Here is an 18,129-nt window from a genome sequence, read left to right as displayed (position 1 = left end):
CAGCCGTCCCCGGGTGGTTTTCGGGGAGCAGAGGCGTCCTCCTCCTGATCTTAGCAGATGTCAGTTTTCGTTAATTGGATGCTGCCTTCTCCGGTTCCCCAGTGTGAGAAACTCTGTTTTTATTTTGTGCCTGATTGTGCAAGGAACAGCCCACAATTAATGTCTCTCTCTCATCCTCCATTTCCAGAATGACTACCAGACAGAGGAGAGATGAGGAAGTATGCACTGTTAGGGGTAAGGGTACCCACCTTTGGACTCATCCCACATCCCCCTAGGTCAGGCTTTTAGGTTCTTGAGAAGCTTCCAGCTGTGTTTTTAGCCACTCAGATATTCATGAAGCAAACATGTCCTGAGCATTGGTCCCAAAACAGCTCTGGGGATGCCCACAGCTGCAGCATTCAAATGGTCCACAGGCTCACTCCTGGACATTTTGCTCTGTTCTGTTCAACCCTCCCATCTGTGACTTTAGGAATTGCTTAGTTGGAGAGAGAGAAGGGGAAAGAGGTGCACAGTGGGGTTGTGTTCACGCTTAGACTGAGTGTTAGTAAACCACAGAATCAGAGAGACCAGACCAACCTCATGATGCCTTCCGCCTCTCACGTCCCGTGACTCTGCGCAAAGCAAAAACCACAGGTGGGGTAAACATAGCAAGCCCTCACCTGACCTAGCATGCCTATGAGCTGAATGCGTATAAAATTTGGTTAATACCATAGAAATTTAGTCACAATTCTTTTTTGTTTTTTGCCATTGGAGAACTTAATTATTGTGTTTCTGGTCAAAATGTACAGCTTCTTCTTTTTGTTCTTCCACTCCTCCACAAATTTAATTTAAACATTATCTTCTTGTGGAATGAATATAAGGAAAACAAGAGAAAGTCAGAAAGCAGAGACAGAAGCAGTTTCCAAACCATGATCTATTCTTCAAAGGCAATAACTTTTTACCAAATGGTAACTTTGTTTATATATTCTCTCTTCCTCTAATCCCCCGACATTATTTATTTGTTTATTTGTCACAGTTCTTGAAACCATCCCACAGGCGATGAAAGTAGTGATTGGTTGTGCATGTTAATACGGTGATGGTCTACTTTTTTTAAACAAAATTGTACAAGTACTTAGAGGAGACAGTATGGGAACTTACCTTATCTTGTTCTGGGAATGGCTATCTCGCCTCTGCTTGACATTCACAGCTTCACTTGGACTGATTCCTGCCATTTTTACTTTATCTTTCCTGGCCAGTTGGTTCACTGAGATAGGGTAAATGCTAGGATAGAGAATACCAATTCAGTTTTATTCAGACTTTTGTGTTATGTCTGAGCAAGGAGATAGGGGAAGTTTTACTGCTTCATGCAGACAATTAAATGGATTTGGAAAGTTTTCTTTGGTTTGTTGCTGACAAAAGCTAAGTCCCTGGGTAGCTGTTAATGTTTCTGGGTGGTTCCCAGAGGAAAAGAAAGACGACTCAGGGCCACATATTTCCCTATGGAATGTCATATGGAAAAGATGGGCCATACATCTCAGTTCTGATTTCCTTCTTTTTTTGTTTTATGGAGTTTCCTTGTTGTATAAGGAAGGTTTCTCCACTTAATGGTGATGGTTGAACAACATGACGGATATATTCAGTGTCACTGAACTGTACATGTGGAGATTATTGAAATGTCAAATTTTTTTTTTAAAGACATATATATTTACCACAATAAAAAGAAAAAAAAAGGATGGTTTCACTCGGTTGGAAGAAGCCTAGGTCTTAGGTGGAGAACAGGAAGAGGCAAGAACATATCTAGACTAGATCCAATCCATTGATCTTAAATTACCATTGATGGTTTCAGGCAAGTTCTTTGTATGACTTTATTCTATGGAGAATAGTTGGTTGGTTTTTCCATTCTGTTCTCCTTTAAGAGGGACTTTATGTTTTTTGAAAAAATATGTATCATAGGATAAAATCAATGAGGAAAACTTTGACCTCACGTAATCTCTCACAGGATCGTGGAGAAAATGAAATTTGATAACGTACATCAGGGTGCTTAACAGAATGAAGAATCTAAATCTAAACTCAAGGGCAAATTACGTAAAAGCTGGGGAAGATTTATACACCACTTGTCTTCTGCTAACAGATCGAAAGCATAGCAATTCCAGCTGGTTTGATAGGCAGTGGTTCTGGGAAGGATACCATGGTATTCAAAAGAGTTGCTTTGGTTATGAGGTGACTCTTAACTACCTGGCTTTCTGTTTCTGCGTTATCTGTGTACTCTGTCTGGACTCTAAGCCACTTATCCACGGCACTGATATATAACCAGATTTTGAATTCCTGATTAGGAAAAGACCAGGAAGACAGAATAAGCTGAGAACAAAAGATTTCTCTATTTATCTGAAATTGAAATCAGAGTCCAGGGGTCAATCTCAGGTCATCAGCCTGAGTTATTCAGTGAGAATTTATATGAGGTCACAGTTCTGGGAAAGGCTTGTTGGGGAGTGAATGGCCAAAATGAAATCAGAGAGAGTAGTCCCTTGGTGTTCCACCCTTCAGACTTGGGCAATAAAGGTTGGGCTCCATTTGATGGGAGCTCTTTGCAGACAAAACATGACATGGGTCTAGAACCTCATAGTACTTACATGCTGGTGATGGCTCCTGGGTTAATAAAATGGTTTTTTTGGTCTTTTTCATTAGGAATGTTGAGACATGACATTTAAATTCTTCACTGAATCTCTAGACCCTTTGCATCCTTTGGAGTCATCACTTTGACGTTTGCCATTGTGCTTGTGGGACAGTTTCGGAGAGGCAGACGGAACCAGCAAGCACTAGGATGGCCACATGCATATATCCAGAACTACTAGGCAAGCTCTGTCTCCAGGGGTATGCTGAAAATAAAAATTGTTCGACAAAGAGAAATAGCTCACATTTATTGTGCATGTACTACGTGCCAGGTACTGTTTTAAGCACTTACCTGAATAATCTCACTTAGTCTTTACTACAATTAAAAGAAATGAATGCTGTTGTTCTCCTCCTTTTACAGATAGGTAAACTGAGGCAAGACACGGTTTTTTTTTTTTTTTTTTTTTGATTAGAAAAGACTGTAATTTAGACTCAGAGACTCCTGAGGTCCTGCCGCTAACCGCTGGCCTGTAGTGATAGAGCACCAACTCCATGCCAGGCACTGAACAAAGCATTAAGGATAGGTGAGCAAACAATATTTAAATGTATTATTCAGATTTGACCTTAGAATTGCACAGATATCTTTTCATCTGTGTATCGGCTTTTCTAGGCTGCTTGGTTACCGTAACACCTTAGAATGTTATTGACTATCCTGGTCAGCAATTAGAATTAAGTTATTTGGTTCCTAATAATATTGCAACTGCTGATGTCTTCAGCATTGAGCAAATACAATATTCTTGAATAAGGTCTCTATTATCCTTTTATTAAGAAGAATACACTTCTATTAGTTGTTAGTGTATGTGTGTTAAATATCAATCAGGCCTTGTGATAAGAAATATATTATTTAATCATTTGGAGCCTTGGTTGCGCAGTGGTTAAGAGCTCAGCTACTAACCAAAAGGTGGGCCATTCAAATCCACCAGCTGCTCCTCGGAAACCCTATGGGACAGTTCTACTCTGTGCTATAGAGTCGCTATGAGTCTAAATTGACTCAACCACAATGGGTACGGGTACTTAATCACGGAATAATCATGTGTATTAGTTAGCTGTTGCTACATAACAAGCTCCCCCCAAACTCAGTGGTCTTTGTTATTGCTTACAAATTCATGAATAGTTTGATTGTTCTCTGGTCTCAGCTGGGCTCCCTCATGAGTCCGTGGTCAGCTATAGGTCGGGTGTTGGACTCTGATGATCTAGGCTGAGCTTTTGCACATGTGGGAAGTCTGGTGGCTCTAGGCTGGGGTGCTCATTTCACCGTGGGGGTTCAGTTGGCATCTGTTTGAGGAGATAAGTCATCCTGGTCTCTGGCAAGGAATCCTAGACTCTCCTGCTTCACCAGAGAGTTAGTTCTTTTCTTAAAGTTCTTCTTTTTCTTTGTTTTTTTAATAGGCATAGAATCCCTAACTTTTCATTTGAAAAAAATTTATAGTTGAAAAACTGGTACAATGAACACTGCACATCCATCACCTTACTTTACCAATTGTTAATCTTTTTGCCACTTTTGTCTCTCTCTTTCCACATATAGATAGATACAGTTGTGTTCTTGCCGAACAGTTTGAAAGTTGCAGTTATCATGACACTTCACCCCAAAATACTCCAGTATGTATCTCCGAAGAACAGGGACGGTCTCCTTCCTAATTATATCAAGATAGAACCTAAGAAATTTAAATTTGATGCACAGATAGCTAACATATAGTTCTATATTGCAATTTCCCCAATTGTTCCAAAATGTCCTTTCTAGCAAGTTTGTAAATTCAGAGTTCAATCTTTTTCACTGCATTTGATTATTCCATCTCTCTTTCTTTTAATCTAGAACAGTTCTGCAGACCAGTTTTTGTTTATTTCCCCTTCAGTGACCTTTCAAATAACCGCGACCAGTCATTCTGTAAATTGCCTCACATTCTGGATTGGACAGATTCTGTCCTCTTGATTAGATTTAAGTTAAATATATTTTACCATGAATACTGTGTAGCTGATGTGATGATCATTTCCTAGTTGATTATGCTTAAGAAAAAGAAATGTGAGGCCTTGGAAACAGAATGATCTGCTATTGGGAAAACAACTGAATTCTGAAACCATGTATGGATGGTCGTTGACCGTTTCTGAATCATACTTCACATCTATTTATTTCATTTTAACCCCATAACTATGAGACCAAAGAGGTGAGTATTATTGCTGATAGTCCCCAAGTTCTGGAGCATCTAAGTCATGGACATGTGAGTGATTTGCTAACATCCTGGTCTCCATTCCTCCAGAAGCTGGGGTTTGAGTCCAGTTTCTGGAGTTTAGTTTTGGGTTTCGATTCTGTGCTTCCTCCCCACCCCGCCCGACCCAAGCCAATGAATACTGTCACAATGTAATATTGTCTAGTCTAAGAAGGATAATTCAGGGTAAAGCAGGGTTAAGTTTTAAGTCCCTCATCCTACTCAGAAATGTAACTGAATTCATCATGAGTTAGGGCTTTCTAAAGGCAGCTTTCAAGTTAGGACCCTGGTGAGTCTTTACGAGACTTGATTTATGCAGATTATGTGTGAAGTGTTTGTAAAGCGCTCACTGTTGTGAAAAGCCCTAGACATTTGCTGGGAAATGATAATAGAGAAGTAAAAAGAAACCGAGATGAATGGATTCCCTCACAGTCTCCCTATACAATTGCAGCATGCTGAATAATAAATAGAGACGTTAGCAAAGACATAGTGTTATCTTTATTCCGTATTCAGTGTCCACAGAGGAATGGAAGCTGGGTTCAAAAAAAAAGAGTTGGCTTTTGTGTTGGTTTTTTCTTCCAGTGGGTTCTCCAGGTATCAGATCTTGTAGGAAGGAGGCAATGTGTTCCTAAGACTCAGTTTTTCTCCCAGTGAATTGAGGGTTTGCTTAAAGATTTGTTTTGTGAACTAGGTTTCAAAAGAGGAAAAGCAGTGCCTGAACTGATGAGGTCTGGAACAATGGATTTCATGTCATTTTGATAATAGATTTGTGAAGAGTGGCCTTTAAGATATTCTAACAGAAGGGGGTCCCCCCTCCCCTTATTGACTTTTTCAAACTTTGTAGGAAGCAGTCAGCAGAAGCCTAGTTTGAAATATAGCAATTCTGTTAACCAAAAAAACTCATTGCTATCGAGTCGAGTTCCAACTCATAGCAAACCTATAGGACAGAGTGGAACTGCCCCCATAGTGTTCCCAAGGCTGTAAACCTTTACAGGAGCAGACTGCCACATCTTTCTGCAGTGGAGCAGCTTGTGGGTCGAACCACCGATCTTTTGGCTAGCAGCTGAGTGCTTAACCGCTGAGCCACCAGGACAGACTCTCCATATCACAAAGTGGATGTATCACCCAACTCCACCACCAGATAACAGGTCAGCCTAGCTCTTGTTCTAGGTCCCTCTCCCACCCCCACCCCCCCACTCCATTCCAGGGGTTGTGTAATAAACTCTTTCATCTCCTTGGGGAAGTGACAGGACAGGTACCCATTAGAATCACTAACCTGGGATCCAGATCTGTCTTTCTACTGACCAGTTGTATGACTTTGAGCAATCTTCAGGTTTCTCTACTGTCCTAAAACAGGACTAATGATTTCCACCAGCCTGTAGGACAGAGCTGTTTAGAGATAATCCAAAGAGAGCAAATCCACAGTCTTGCCCCTCAGTGGTCTAAAGTAGACAACCCTATAATTTTAGAGCTTTGAGTTTAGAAGCATACTTCAGCCTTTCTCTCCCCCTCAACCTCTTCCACTGGTCTTTCTTTTCAGCATGTAATGCCCTCATTGTGAAATCCATATTGATCCCTGTTCCTCATCTTAGTGGGATCAGTGGAGGAGGAGAAAAAACTACTGTCGTTTAGCTGTCGAAGGAAGTATGTATGGTGTCTTGTTTGAACGCTCAAGCTCTGGAAGCCAAAGAAGTTGAGTTCAGATTCTCCTCTGTCACTTAGCAGCTGTGAGCTCTTTAAACCTCAGTTTGCTCATCTGTGAAAGGGAGTGGATTGCTGCCTTTCAGGGTTGTTGTGAGAATGTATGAAGTGATATATATGTAACCAGAATAAAATTGCAACTTTATTTTTTACCTCCACCCTTGCTTTAATCCCTATTCCCTGAATGAAAAGTTCAGTCATCCCCATAATTTTTTCTTCAGTCTTGGGTAACAGAGTGTCTTTACCAGAACTACCCTTTAATGGTTCCTGGTGGATAAACTTAGCACTCACATTTCCCACACTTCCCGGGCCTTGGTACCGATGTGTACTGTCTGTGTAACGTGCTTCATGGAACACGGCACCGATATGGCCCACTCTAAATCAAACTGATGACAATTTTATGCACAGCAGGTACAATGTTGATGTAGTATATCATGTGTATTTTTCCATATTTTTGGAAAGTTGAGGAAGATAGTTTATGGCTCAAGTGTAACCAGTGTGATGCATTTCCTGGGCCACGGGACCAACGTGTACTGTGTTTGTGACGTACTTCATGGAACATAGTACTGATATGACCCACTTGCAATTGGCACCGCATTTTTTCAGATAATAAAAAACTACCAACAAACACGGATTCAGCATCCATTCCATGAGTGAAAAAGCATGGCATCACCAGAAAATTCCACACTAATAATAATAATAATTAAGTCACCTATGAAAGGATTAAGTCACAAACTCAATTAATTTAAACCACAAATAAAAATGAAATGTCATCATTTGAATGTCTAGTCTAAGAGATTAACCAAAATTCTGAATTTCGTTGAATATTCAATACTCTGCTATTCTCCAACACCCCCCACCCTTTTCAGACTCAAAGCTGACCTCGGGAAAGAAGAGTGCAATTGGTAGCATCTTGATTTCTCCTCCTGCCCAACCCCACCCCACCCCCAGATCCTCAGTTTCTTGGAGGTGCACTGGAGGAAGAAGGGGAAGGGGGCCTGCTCTCTTCTCTCCTGAAGCTCTTTCAGGCCCTCTCCATATGGCTCCCCTGACCCCGGTGGCAGATGCATCTCTATTCAAGATGGTCACCTCCCCAATAATCTACCCTTCAGTTTCTTGTTGCTTGGGTTCCTCTGCACTTCTGAGGAATCCTATGGGACAATGAGACAGGACCCAAGACATTTTCCCCCATGTGGCCAAATCTGACCCATAGGAAATAGTTTCCCATCCCTTGCCTGACTCTTGTTCTAGGCCACTCTGTCCCCCAAGGGTTGTATAATAGACTCTCCTCTCCTTGGAGGAAATGACAGGACTGGTACCTGCTAGGATCACAGAACAGGTGTCAGCCCTCTTCCTATGGCAGCTTAGCTTTTTCTTAGGAGTGTTATAGCCATTTAACCAAGCACCTAGTCAGAACTTCAATTTTACCAACCTATTGGATGGGTAAATCACTTTTAAAAAACCTGGCATGTAATAAATGCCTAGCAAATGATAGCTGTTTTATGATTGAATAAGAATGGACCCTAATTCATTGCAATGAATATTTATTAAGCTCTTACCATGTGTAATATGAGAATATAAAAATGCATGAGACACAGACCCCACCTTCTGGAACCTCATGATCTGGTGCACAGAAGATAATCAAATGTCTTTAATTTGAGGTAGAAAATGGTTAATGTAGTAGAGGCTAAGATATTCAGTTTCTTATTTCTTTGTAAGAACTCTTTGTATATTAAAGAAACTACCCCTTGTTTTTTTCATTTGTCCTTTGACTTTGTGTGGAGCCTTACTTTTTGCCCTCTAGAAGTTTCAAATATAAACTTAATGAAGCTTTTAAAAAAATTATTATTATTGATTTGAATTTTGTATTATGAATTGAAAGGCCTTCCTGTTCTGCTAGTTTTTGCTTTTTAATCAAATCCTCCTGTTTGGTAGCAGAATTTCATGGAATTTAATTGGGGGAAATTGGTATGTCTGGTATTTCTTTCTAAATCAGTGCACTTGATTATCCCAGAAGCATTAGCAAAAGCTTTTGGGTTAGAAACCCCGCATGTCCCTGGATATCCCCTAATGAGGAGAAGAAAGAAATATGAACCAAGATAGAGCCGTTAATCAGCCACTGAATGAAGCATCTTCTCAGGCAGTCTGCCAAGTGCACTTTTTTATGGAAACAGTATTTGGTGATTGCTGCCCAATCACAGCGCTAACTGTTCTAGCTCAGAAACCTGTGTGGCAGGAAAAGTTGAGTAAGGCACGGGCTTGGGAATAAAATCACCCTCTTTGGGGGCATAGCTCACGCCTGAACACAACATCCAGATATTTACGGTTTCCTAATTACCCAGACATATTCGAAGGGAAAGAAGGGATGGGGACAGGGCAGTCTAAGGAGTGGAGACTTGCAGAGAAGTTAGGAGGTAGAAGGTAGAAAAGATACTGTTGAAGTACATCTGTCTCTTTGATGGGGCTTGAGTGTACCACCTGCCTACTTCATTCCCAGGAGAGTTATGAAGGACCGTGAAAAATGCTGAGGGGAGTTCCTTATTGGAAGGACAGATGGTGTCAGCTGTTGAGATCACCAGTGTGGCACCAGGCACTTCTTTATGTTCTGCCTTCTCATTCTGAAGTTATTAAGGAGTCCCTCTTTTTCCCAGCTGCATAGCTTGTCTGCTGCCTTAGGTTTGTTGGGTAGCCCTGCATGAAAAAGGAACGGGGGATTTGTAAGTTTCCAAGCTCCTCTTTTGCTCTAGTACCCTACTGAATGATAACTGAAGTCAAAAAAATAACAACTTTTTTTCTCCTGAGGCACATCTCCCCATGTCTTCCTTTTCCAGCTGCCACTATTGGCCTATCAAGTAATCTAAGGCAATGTCAAGCTGATACTCCCAACAGAAACTAGTAATTCAGTATCATGGGGTGGAAAGGCAGCTCTTTGATCCTCCCACATGAAGGTGACCTTGGCTCGATATCTTTGACCTTGCTTCCTGCCTTCTGGACATTCAAGGGCTCAGCTCTCTAAATCCTGCATCTCTTGTCACTTTGTCATGGCTGAGAGTGGAAGCTCTAGAGGCTGAGTGACACTGGTCCAGTGATCTAGCTAATCCCAGAAACTTTGATCCCCCTTTTCTCAAACATCACAAAGAGAAAATCAAATACTAAGCTTGGATACAACCTGTTTGAATGCATGGTATGCTCTGTATTTTTACTCTTAACAGGTATTCCATCCAACCTATGAGTGAGCCATTTGAGGCACGAGGGATCCCATCTCAGGAGGCATTGCAGCTCTTGAGATGTGTCCTAATCATTTTTTTGTCTGTAACCATGACCATTGGCCTGACCATTTTGAATTAACTATGACTAAATCTAGAAGAGTCTGCTGAGAAAGGTCCCATTCTTCCTTCTGTTTCCTGGGAGCCTGCACTCAAGACTTCAAAGACCATCACGTCGACATATAAAACCAACAGAATTTTGATGAGCCCATCCCTATTTTAAAAAAATAATAATAAAAATAATCACCATAGGAAAGGAAAAGCATGCTACTCTCTTCAATTCTTCAAAACTTTGCTTATTCATTCATACAACAGATATTTGTTTAGCCTTGACTTTATGCCAAACACTAGGCCAAGTGCTGGGAATGTCTCCAGGAATAATAATAGTCATTGTTGTTGTTGTTAGTTGCCATCAAGTCAGCCCCTGCCTCATGGTGACCCTAAGCACAATGGAATGGGACTACCATGATCCATAGGGTTTTCATCAGCTGATTTCCAGAAGGAGATTGCTAGGCCTTTCTTCCTAGTCTAGAAGCTCTGCTGAAACCTTTTCAGCATCATAGCAACATACAAGCCTCCACTGACAGATAGGTGGTGGCTGCACTGAGATGCATCAGGCAGGAGTCAAACCTGGGTCTCCCACATGGAAGGCAAGAATTCTACCACCGAACCACCACTGCCCTCATAGTAGTGACTACAGCTAACATGTACTGAGCTCTTACAGGCTATTAGGCACTGTGTTAAGTGCTTTAAGTGGCTTATCTCACATAATCCCCAAAAAATCAACCTTGTGATCAGGTGTGTTTATAATCTCTATACAAAGATGAGGAAAATGAGGCTTACCCATTGCCGTTGAGTTGATTCTGACTCATAGCGACCCTATAGGACAGAGTAGAACTGCCCCATAGGGTTTCCAAGGATCGGCTGGGGGATTCGAACTGCCGACCTTTGGGTTAGCAGCTGACTACCGCGCCACCAGGGCTCCAACTGCACACTGCTAATGAGGCTTACAGCAAGGATTGAAATCCAGTGTACTTTCTACTTTTTACTGTTTACTGTTGTTTCTACATGAGGCAGAAAAAGTCCCTGCCCTCATGGAGCTTGTAGTCTAAATTAGAGACCATTTCTTCAGATAGACTCTTTTAATCAACCTCAGGTGACATGTGCAGAGTCCTCCAGCGGAGGCTTCCTGCCTCCCACAGGCATTGGGCTGGTTGCACATTTTGACTGAAGGAAGTCAGTTGGTGGCACAGACTCCCTTCATTTTTTTTTTTTTTTCCCATTTCTCTCCTCCCTTTCCCATCATCCTTCTCATTGCCTCCTTCTGTATCCCTTGCCTTGCCCTTCTGCCTATTTCTTCTCCGAGTGCCCCCTCTAAACCATTCTGTGTATTTTTTTCTCTCTCCCATCTGGACAATTACTAGAGTCCCCAAGTGCCTTGCAATGCAGTTTCAAAGGAAAACATGGAAGAGAGGGAAGTGTTTACTAGAAAAGGCAATGAGCTGCTGGCGGATGGCTCAGGAAGCCTGGGGGTCCTCCTTGAGCATTCTCTGGCATTGCAGGACTCAAATTCCAAGCACACATCCACTCCATTTCTGCTGTTGCTAATCTCATTTTTTTTCGTGATTAACAACCCAGTTCATTATGTTTTCAGCTCACATTAATTTTCTCTTCTTTGAGTTTGGTAACATTTGGAGTCATTCCCCTCTCTATTTATCCATCTGGGCTCTTTAGAAAAGATACGTTTGCAAAAAGTCATTTGCGGCTCACTGCCGTTAACAGAAGGGAATTCTTGCCTGATCTGGGAGGAATCCTCTGAAGTCAGCCACAGATACCCCGCCCCACAATACTGAGGGTAACTCACCTGAGTTCCCTGGGATCCTCAACTTGGAACCGGATCCACAGCACAAAGGATTGGGCTGCAACATAATAGTATCAGAAATGACAAGCAAAGTTGCCCAGCTCCTGCCTGGCCTCATAGAGCAGATGGGATTGGGGGAGAGCTGTGGGGATAGTAGAGAGAATTGTGAGTTTAATGAGTCAGAATAAAAGGCTTTGGCTTGAGTCCTATCTCTACCACCTACAAGTTGCTTGACCTTGGACAAGTCACATAATCTCTCCGAGATCCATTTGCCTCCTCTATAAACTTGTCCCAAAGATACCTGTCCTCTCTACATCATTGGGTAGTTTTGAGGTTAACTCTATATTCTCTTCTCTGCTATTGACTAGCTGTATAACTTTGCACATATCACTTAATTTCTGCAATTGTTGAGGTCCCTTCCAGCATTAAGAGTGTGTGTGTGTGTATATGTGTATATATTTTTAAAAAAATATTTTTCCTTCCTAATTAGAAAGAAAAAAAATGAGGGAAATCTTAGAGGCTAGTATGTCTTAATTCTTCTCTTTTATAAAAAAGGCTTGTAGGTGTGTGTCAGATATGAAAATCTTTTGGGGAGGGGTAATGTTGCTTAGAGAACAGAGAATCCTTGGGCAGTTTAGTCAAAGGGATCCTCCCAGGTATAATTTAATCTCAGGAGGTCAAAAAGAAAGCAACTCTTTTGGAGATTCTTGGCTGACAACCTCCAGCCACAGTTTGCTGTGAAGCTTGGAGTGCGTTCATTCGTTTCCTAATTTGAGTCAGATGTTTCTTTAGAGGAAATATTCCAAACTGAACATCCATTCGAAAGCCTTGACAGATATTCCTGTCTATGGTCATTAACCATGAAATATCGGTGTTATTTCTCAGTGTTGCCAAATACAAGGCTAAATTGCATTAATGCGTCTTATAGGAAGGGGGGAAAGATGTAATTAAATTTTAATGCTATAGAATTTAGAAGGGGTTCAGGATGTGGAAAGGAGCAGTGGGGTCAATAAATCTCGACTGCTTGCTCTAATGCGGCACAACTAGAAACGAGGCAACGTAATTCGGAAATGTTGTCATTTATTGACAGCCCTCTCCGCCAGTACCTGGGACTTGAGCAGGAGACTCCCGTTTTGCAGCTAACTCCCAGTGGCATTGAAGGAAGTTACCTGCGTAACTAACCCTCTCGCCCACATAGAATGCTAGACACCTGAGAGCTCTTTCAATTGCAGTGTATCTCCCTTTGCCAAAGAGCTAATTGGATCTGCTTCCCTTTTCTTTAGGTACCCAAGCAAGGACAGAAATAATGAAGAGGCACGTGTTTTAGCTGCAACCTTTTGAACCACACAGGAAAGAAATCAACGGCGTGAACAGGGCTGGGACCATTGCTACGCTTGTTGGAGTAAATGAGGAATGGGCTTGTGATTATGCTGACATTCCAGCATGAATCTGGTAGACCTGTGGTTAACGCGTTCCCTCTCCATGTGTCTCCTCCTACAAAGTTTTGTCCTTATGATACTGTGCTTTCATTCTGCCAGTATGTGTCCCAAGGGCTGTCTTTGTTCTTCCTCTGGGGGTTTAAATGTCACCTGTAGCAATGCGAATCTCAAGGAAATACCTAGAGATCTTCCTCCTGAAACAGTCTTATTGTATCTGGACTCCAATCAGATCACGTCTATCCCCAATGAGATTTTTAAGGACCTCCATCAACTGAGAGTTCTCAACCTGTCCAAGAACGGCATTGAGTTTATCGATGAGCATGCCTTCAAAGGAGTAGCCGAAACCTTGCAGACTCTTGACTTGTCCGACAACCGGATTCAAAGCGTGCACAAAAATGCCTTCAATAACCTGAAGGCCAGGGCCAGAATTGCCAACAACCCCTGGCACTGTGACTGCACTCTACAGCAAGTTCTGAGGAGCATGGCATCCAATCACGAGACCGCCCACAATGTCATCTGTAAGACCTCCGTGTTGGACGAACACGCCGGGAGGCCGTTCCTCAATGCTGCCAATGATGCAGACCTTTGTAACCTCCCTAAAAAAACTACTGATTATGCCATGTTGGTCACCATGTTTGGCTGGTTCACCATGGTGATCTCCTACGTGGTATATTATGTCAGGCAAAATCAGGAGGATGCGCGCAGACACCTCGAATATTTGAAATCCCTGCCAAGCAGGCAAAAGAAAGCAGAGGAACCTGATGACGTCAGCACTGTGGTATAGTGTCCAAAGGACTGGCGCTGAGAAGGAAAGTAGTTTGCAACTGCAGTAGAATAAGTGGTTTACTCTTCCCATCCATTGTAAACATTTAGAACTTTGTATTTCAGTTCCTTTTGAATTTTGCCACTGTTGAACTTCAACAAACACTACATCATAACAAATCATTTTAGTTTAGGTGATCCACCCCCTTAATTGTACCCCTGGTGGTATATTCCTCAGTAATCTACTATCTGAACCTTAGTTAATTCCATCCACTATTTAATAATGAAATTTATTTTTTTATTTTAAAACCAAATAAAAGCTTAACTTTGAACCATGGAAAACAGAGTGGCTTATTGGTTAAGAAAACAGTACAGTCGTTCCCCTCACGTTAAAAAAAAATTAAGCAGAGACAAGCTTTGTGCATCATAATGAAAGATGGGTTATTAAGCCCTACTGTGTGCTGGAGAGCCGTAGTTGAATTATGGACCAAGTAAGTATCCGTCAGACTTAAAAATACTGAGCCTTAGCAAACCCAGGAGATAATACCACAAGTGTGGCATCCTGCAGAGGCTTAAATTGGATGCCTTTTGGGGTTTGCTATCTAAAAGTAGGTATATTTAGTTATAAAGAGCAAATACTTATTGTGCTCCTACTCTGTGCTAGGCACAATGGAAAATAAAAAAGCAAGGTACATATTCTGTCCTTGAGTTTGCAGTCTGGTAGAGAGTGGTGTGTGACAAATATAGAAATAGCTATGCTAGAAAGGAAGGCCCTAATCGTCATGTAGCATCAGCCATGTACCAAGCACTGTGGGAAACATTTTATACTATTGTTATGTCACTAAGCTCTCACTCAGAGGTGGTTCAGTGGTAGAATTCTCGCCTTCCGTGTGGGAGACCTAAGTTCAACTCCCAGCCAATACACCTCATGCACAGTCACCAGTGGAGGCTTGAGCGTTGCTGTGATGCTGAGCAGTTTTCATTGGAGCTTCCAGACTAAGGAGAAAGACCTGGTGGTCTACTTCTGGAAATCAGCCAGTGAAAACCCTATGGACTGCAACTGTCCAATCCACAGCTGCTCCTGGGGTAGCGCAGGACTGGGTAGCATTGTGTTCCACTGCGCATGGGGTTGCCATGAGTCTGGCCGACTAGATGGCAGCTAACAACAGCAAGCCCTCACAGCAGGAGAGAGTGACAACCGCTCCATCCGCGTAGGAGGAAACTGACAATGAAAGAGGTTCAATGACTTTCCAGGTAGAAAGTAGCAGAGCAGGGATTCGAACCAGGTCTTCCTGTCTCCAAAGACAGGTTTTGTCATCATGCTCCTGATAGGTTGGTTTATGGAGCCCTGGTGGAGCAGTGGTTAAGAGCTCAGCTGCTGACTAAAAGGTCAACGGTTCAAATCCACCAGCCTTGGAAACCCTATGGGGCAGTTCTCCCCTGTCCTGGAAGGTCATTATGAGTCGGAATCGACTCAACGGCAAAGGGATTTTGGTTAGGTTGGTTTATTGAGGTATAATTTGCATGCTTTTTAAAAGGCAGTCATTTTAAGTGTGCAGTTCTATGAATTTTGACAATGAATACACCTATGTGAGTGTCATGACAATCAAAATATGGTGTCAGTTTTTGGAGTGGGGAATTGCGTTTTCTTTTCTCATTTTAAGGCACCATTAGAGAAGATCGCTGAAACTTGGATGGGATCTCATGAGGTGGAGATGTTGGTGAGGAACTTGAAGGGGGCAAAGGGATAAAAGTATGGGGTGGTATTTGAGGTGGAGTCTATGTGAGGGAGACGTGAGAGATAAGGCTGGAGCCATATGGTGGAGATCTTAATAATTCCAGTCTGAGGAATAATAGAAACTGATAGCACTTATTGAACACTTACTATGCACCAAGTATTTTCTTTGGGTTTAACCAATCCTTACAACTACCCTATGAGATAGTCTTTTATGGACAAGTTATCAGGCACACAGGAGCATAAGTAGTTAATTCAAGATCCTAGAGTGCATGATAAGTACAGCAGATATTTCAACCCAGTGAGTCAACTCCAGAACTTATAGACCCCCTTAACCACTATACTGTACAGCCTTACAGAGTCGTAGACTTTACTACATAAAGTTGCTTGTTCCTCAGACCTATAGATTTGCAGACTCCTACTTGACAGTTTCATTAAAAAAAAAAAAAAAAAAAAACTAGCAGCAAAAATAACCCTTGTGAGGCTTACACAGGAAGGAGGGACCCTCTGTCATTTTGAGCACATAGGTTTTTCCAACCCATCTAAGGCTACCTTAGGGCCTCCAGAACCTAACATTCTTGCCCTTGGAAAGCCCTAAGGACCTACCCATAGCAAAAGTCTCTTTAAAGGGTTACTGGAGGGTCCAGTGAAAGCCAGCTGATCCAAGACCTGTAGCGGGGTATTCAGAGCAACGTGCCTAGGCTGGGTCCATGGTGCACACCCAGGACCATGACCTTCTCATGTCCACCCTAGCCTTACCAAAAACTATATGACCTAGTCCAGAAGCCTGAAGGCTGATGTGAAATTCAGCCTATGGGCCCTAGAATTCCTGCATCCCAGCGAGAAGGAATCCAGACTGCTTTTGCTAACTGGACCTGAACACCTTCCAGCGAAACAGGAGCTTTGCTGAAGACTTAACGCCCCCTGGAGGACAGCGTTATAATATCTCTCTGTAAGTACTCCCATAGAAAGATGCCTAACTGAACTGAGTTCATATTTTTTTTTCTAAAAAATATAAAAATAAGCCTTTGCTAAGATAACCCTTTAAAAAATTAAATAAATTGTGTTTATTTGAGTGTACGGGTCACATTCGTTTTAGAAAAGCTTTCACAAATCAGGTCATCCATTCCAGCTTGTTCCTTACAAAATAATCTTTATTTCTCTACTAATAAGAGCTTGTTTTCCTAATGGCCAAAAAAGTATACAGTAATTAGTCAAGTAAAAGCACTTGTTAAGGAGTGTTGTAAATATATACATGTCCTGGTTCAGATAGGGGGAAGTTCCCACATATTACATTCGTAATTCTCTTCATATGTAGAGTTGAGATTGCGTCATAGTTTAATAATTGTACCACTGCCTAAACTCTAGATGAAGATTATCAATTGATAATGCCCCAAGTGCTTTTTTGAGTTGGTGGAGGATGTTAAATTAGGTTGCCATGAGTCAGACTACAGAAGCCTTTGAAGGAGAAAAATTAATTATTTTGTAACAAATAACAGGCAGTAGGGCTTATTCCTGAATAGAACCAGAAGGAAATGCTTTTCCTGTTCAGCCTGTAGGGATGTTCTCCCTCAGTGGAGCTACAGTGTATGATACTAATGAGCAGAAAGAACTTACTGAGGGCTCACAGCTGTACAGAAAATGGCACATGTGCAAACTCCAGTTTTGTTTCCAACTTACTCCTTACATTTCCAAACACTTGCAGGTATTTTTATTCATGGAGAGCTACCCATTTTAGGATTGTAAAGCTTTCTGAAATTACCTGTCATTGTTGGTTGCTGTCGAGTCAGTTCCAACTCACGGCGACTCCATGTGCGTAGAATAGAACTGCTCCATATGGTTTTCAAGGCTGTGACCTTTTGAAAGCAGATTGCCAGGCTTGTCTTCTGAGGCACTTCTGGGTGGGTTTAAACCACCAACTTTTCTAGTAGCCAAGTGCTTAACCATTTACACCACCCAGGGACGCCATGAAATTAACTATCATCTGGTTATCGGAGGCACATACCATCTTACCTTCTAAATACTTTAAATAACAGCTCCTTTTCTCAACCTTCTCCTTTGATATTTCTCTCTTAACCTCAACCTTTAACACTGAAAAATACCTGGGAATTTCAGTCTAATCTTTGACAATGTGCTTATATCTGAAGCAAGGCAAATCATAAACATGCCAAGCCAACTGGAACATTTTTAAGAAAGTGCTAAAAAGTTATGTAATGGAAGATTTAACTTTCAAGAACACTTTGGCAAATTGTAGTGCACTGATATACAAATTCTGCCAGGTACTCGTTCTTTTTTATGTCCTTCTCTGATTACCCACAATAATTCTTGTTCTGACATCAACAAGCATAAGCAGTCTGGGATGTGGGTAGGTTTTCCTTATTGGCTCGAGATTCTCAATTCATACAGTAAGTTCTCTCATCTATCTGGCACAGTTGGGGAATGGAAAATTCTGCTTAATTAAATGTTCTGGTTACCAGAGACAGGCTAACAGCTAGAATGCCTGGAATGGAAG

General features: G+C 41.8%; 1 protein-coding gene across 1 annotated transcript in view; it reads left to right on the top strand.

Annotated features, from left to right (window-relative positions):
* The window catches only part of LRRC3B (leucine rich repeat containing 3B), a 92,095-nt gene extending 77,871 nt beyond the window's left edge, over nt 1-14,224 (top strand). The window contains exon 2 of the mRNA XM_004377370.3: nt 12,965-14,224. Coding sequence (XP_004377427.1) covers nt 13,125-13,904 — 780 coding nt within the window. The 5' untranslated portion in view covers nt 12,965-13,124 and the 3' untranslated portion in view covers nt 13,905-14,224. The remainder of the gene's footprint in view (nt 1-12,964) is intronic.
* The last annotated feature ends 3,905 nt before the right edge of the window (nt 14,225-18,129 follow it).

Source organism: Trichechus manatus, unplaced genomic scaffold (genome assembly GCF_000243295.1).
Source record: "Trichechus manatus latirostris isolate Lorelei unplaced genomic scaffold, TriManLat1.0 scaffold00049, whole genome shotgun sequence".
Taxonomy (NCBI): domain Eukaryota; kingdom Metazoa; phylum Chordata; class Mammalia; order Sirenia; family Trichechidae; genus Trichechus; species Trichechus manatus.
Note: the sequence above shows the minus strand (reverse complement) of the source record. Positions and strands in the feature narration are given on the sequence as shown.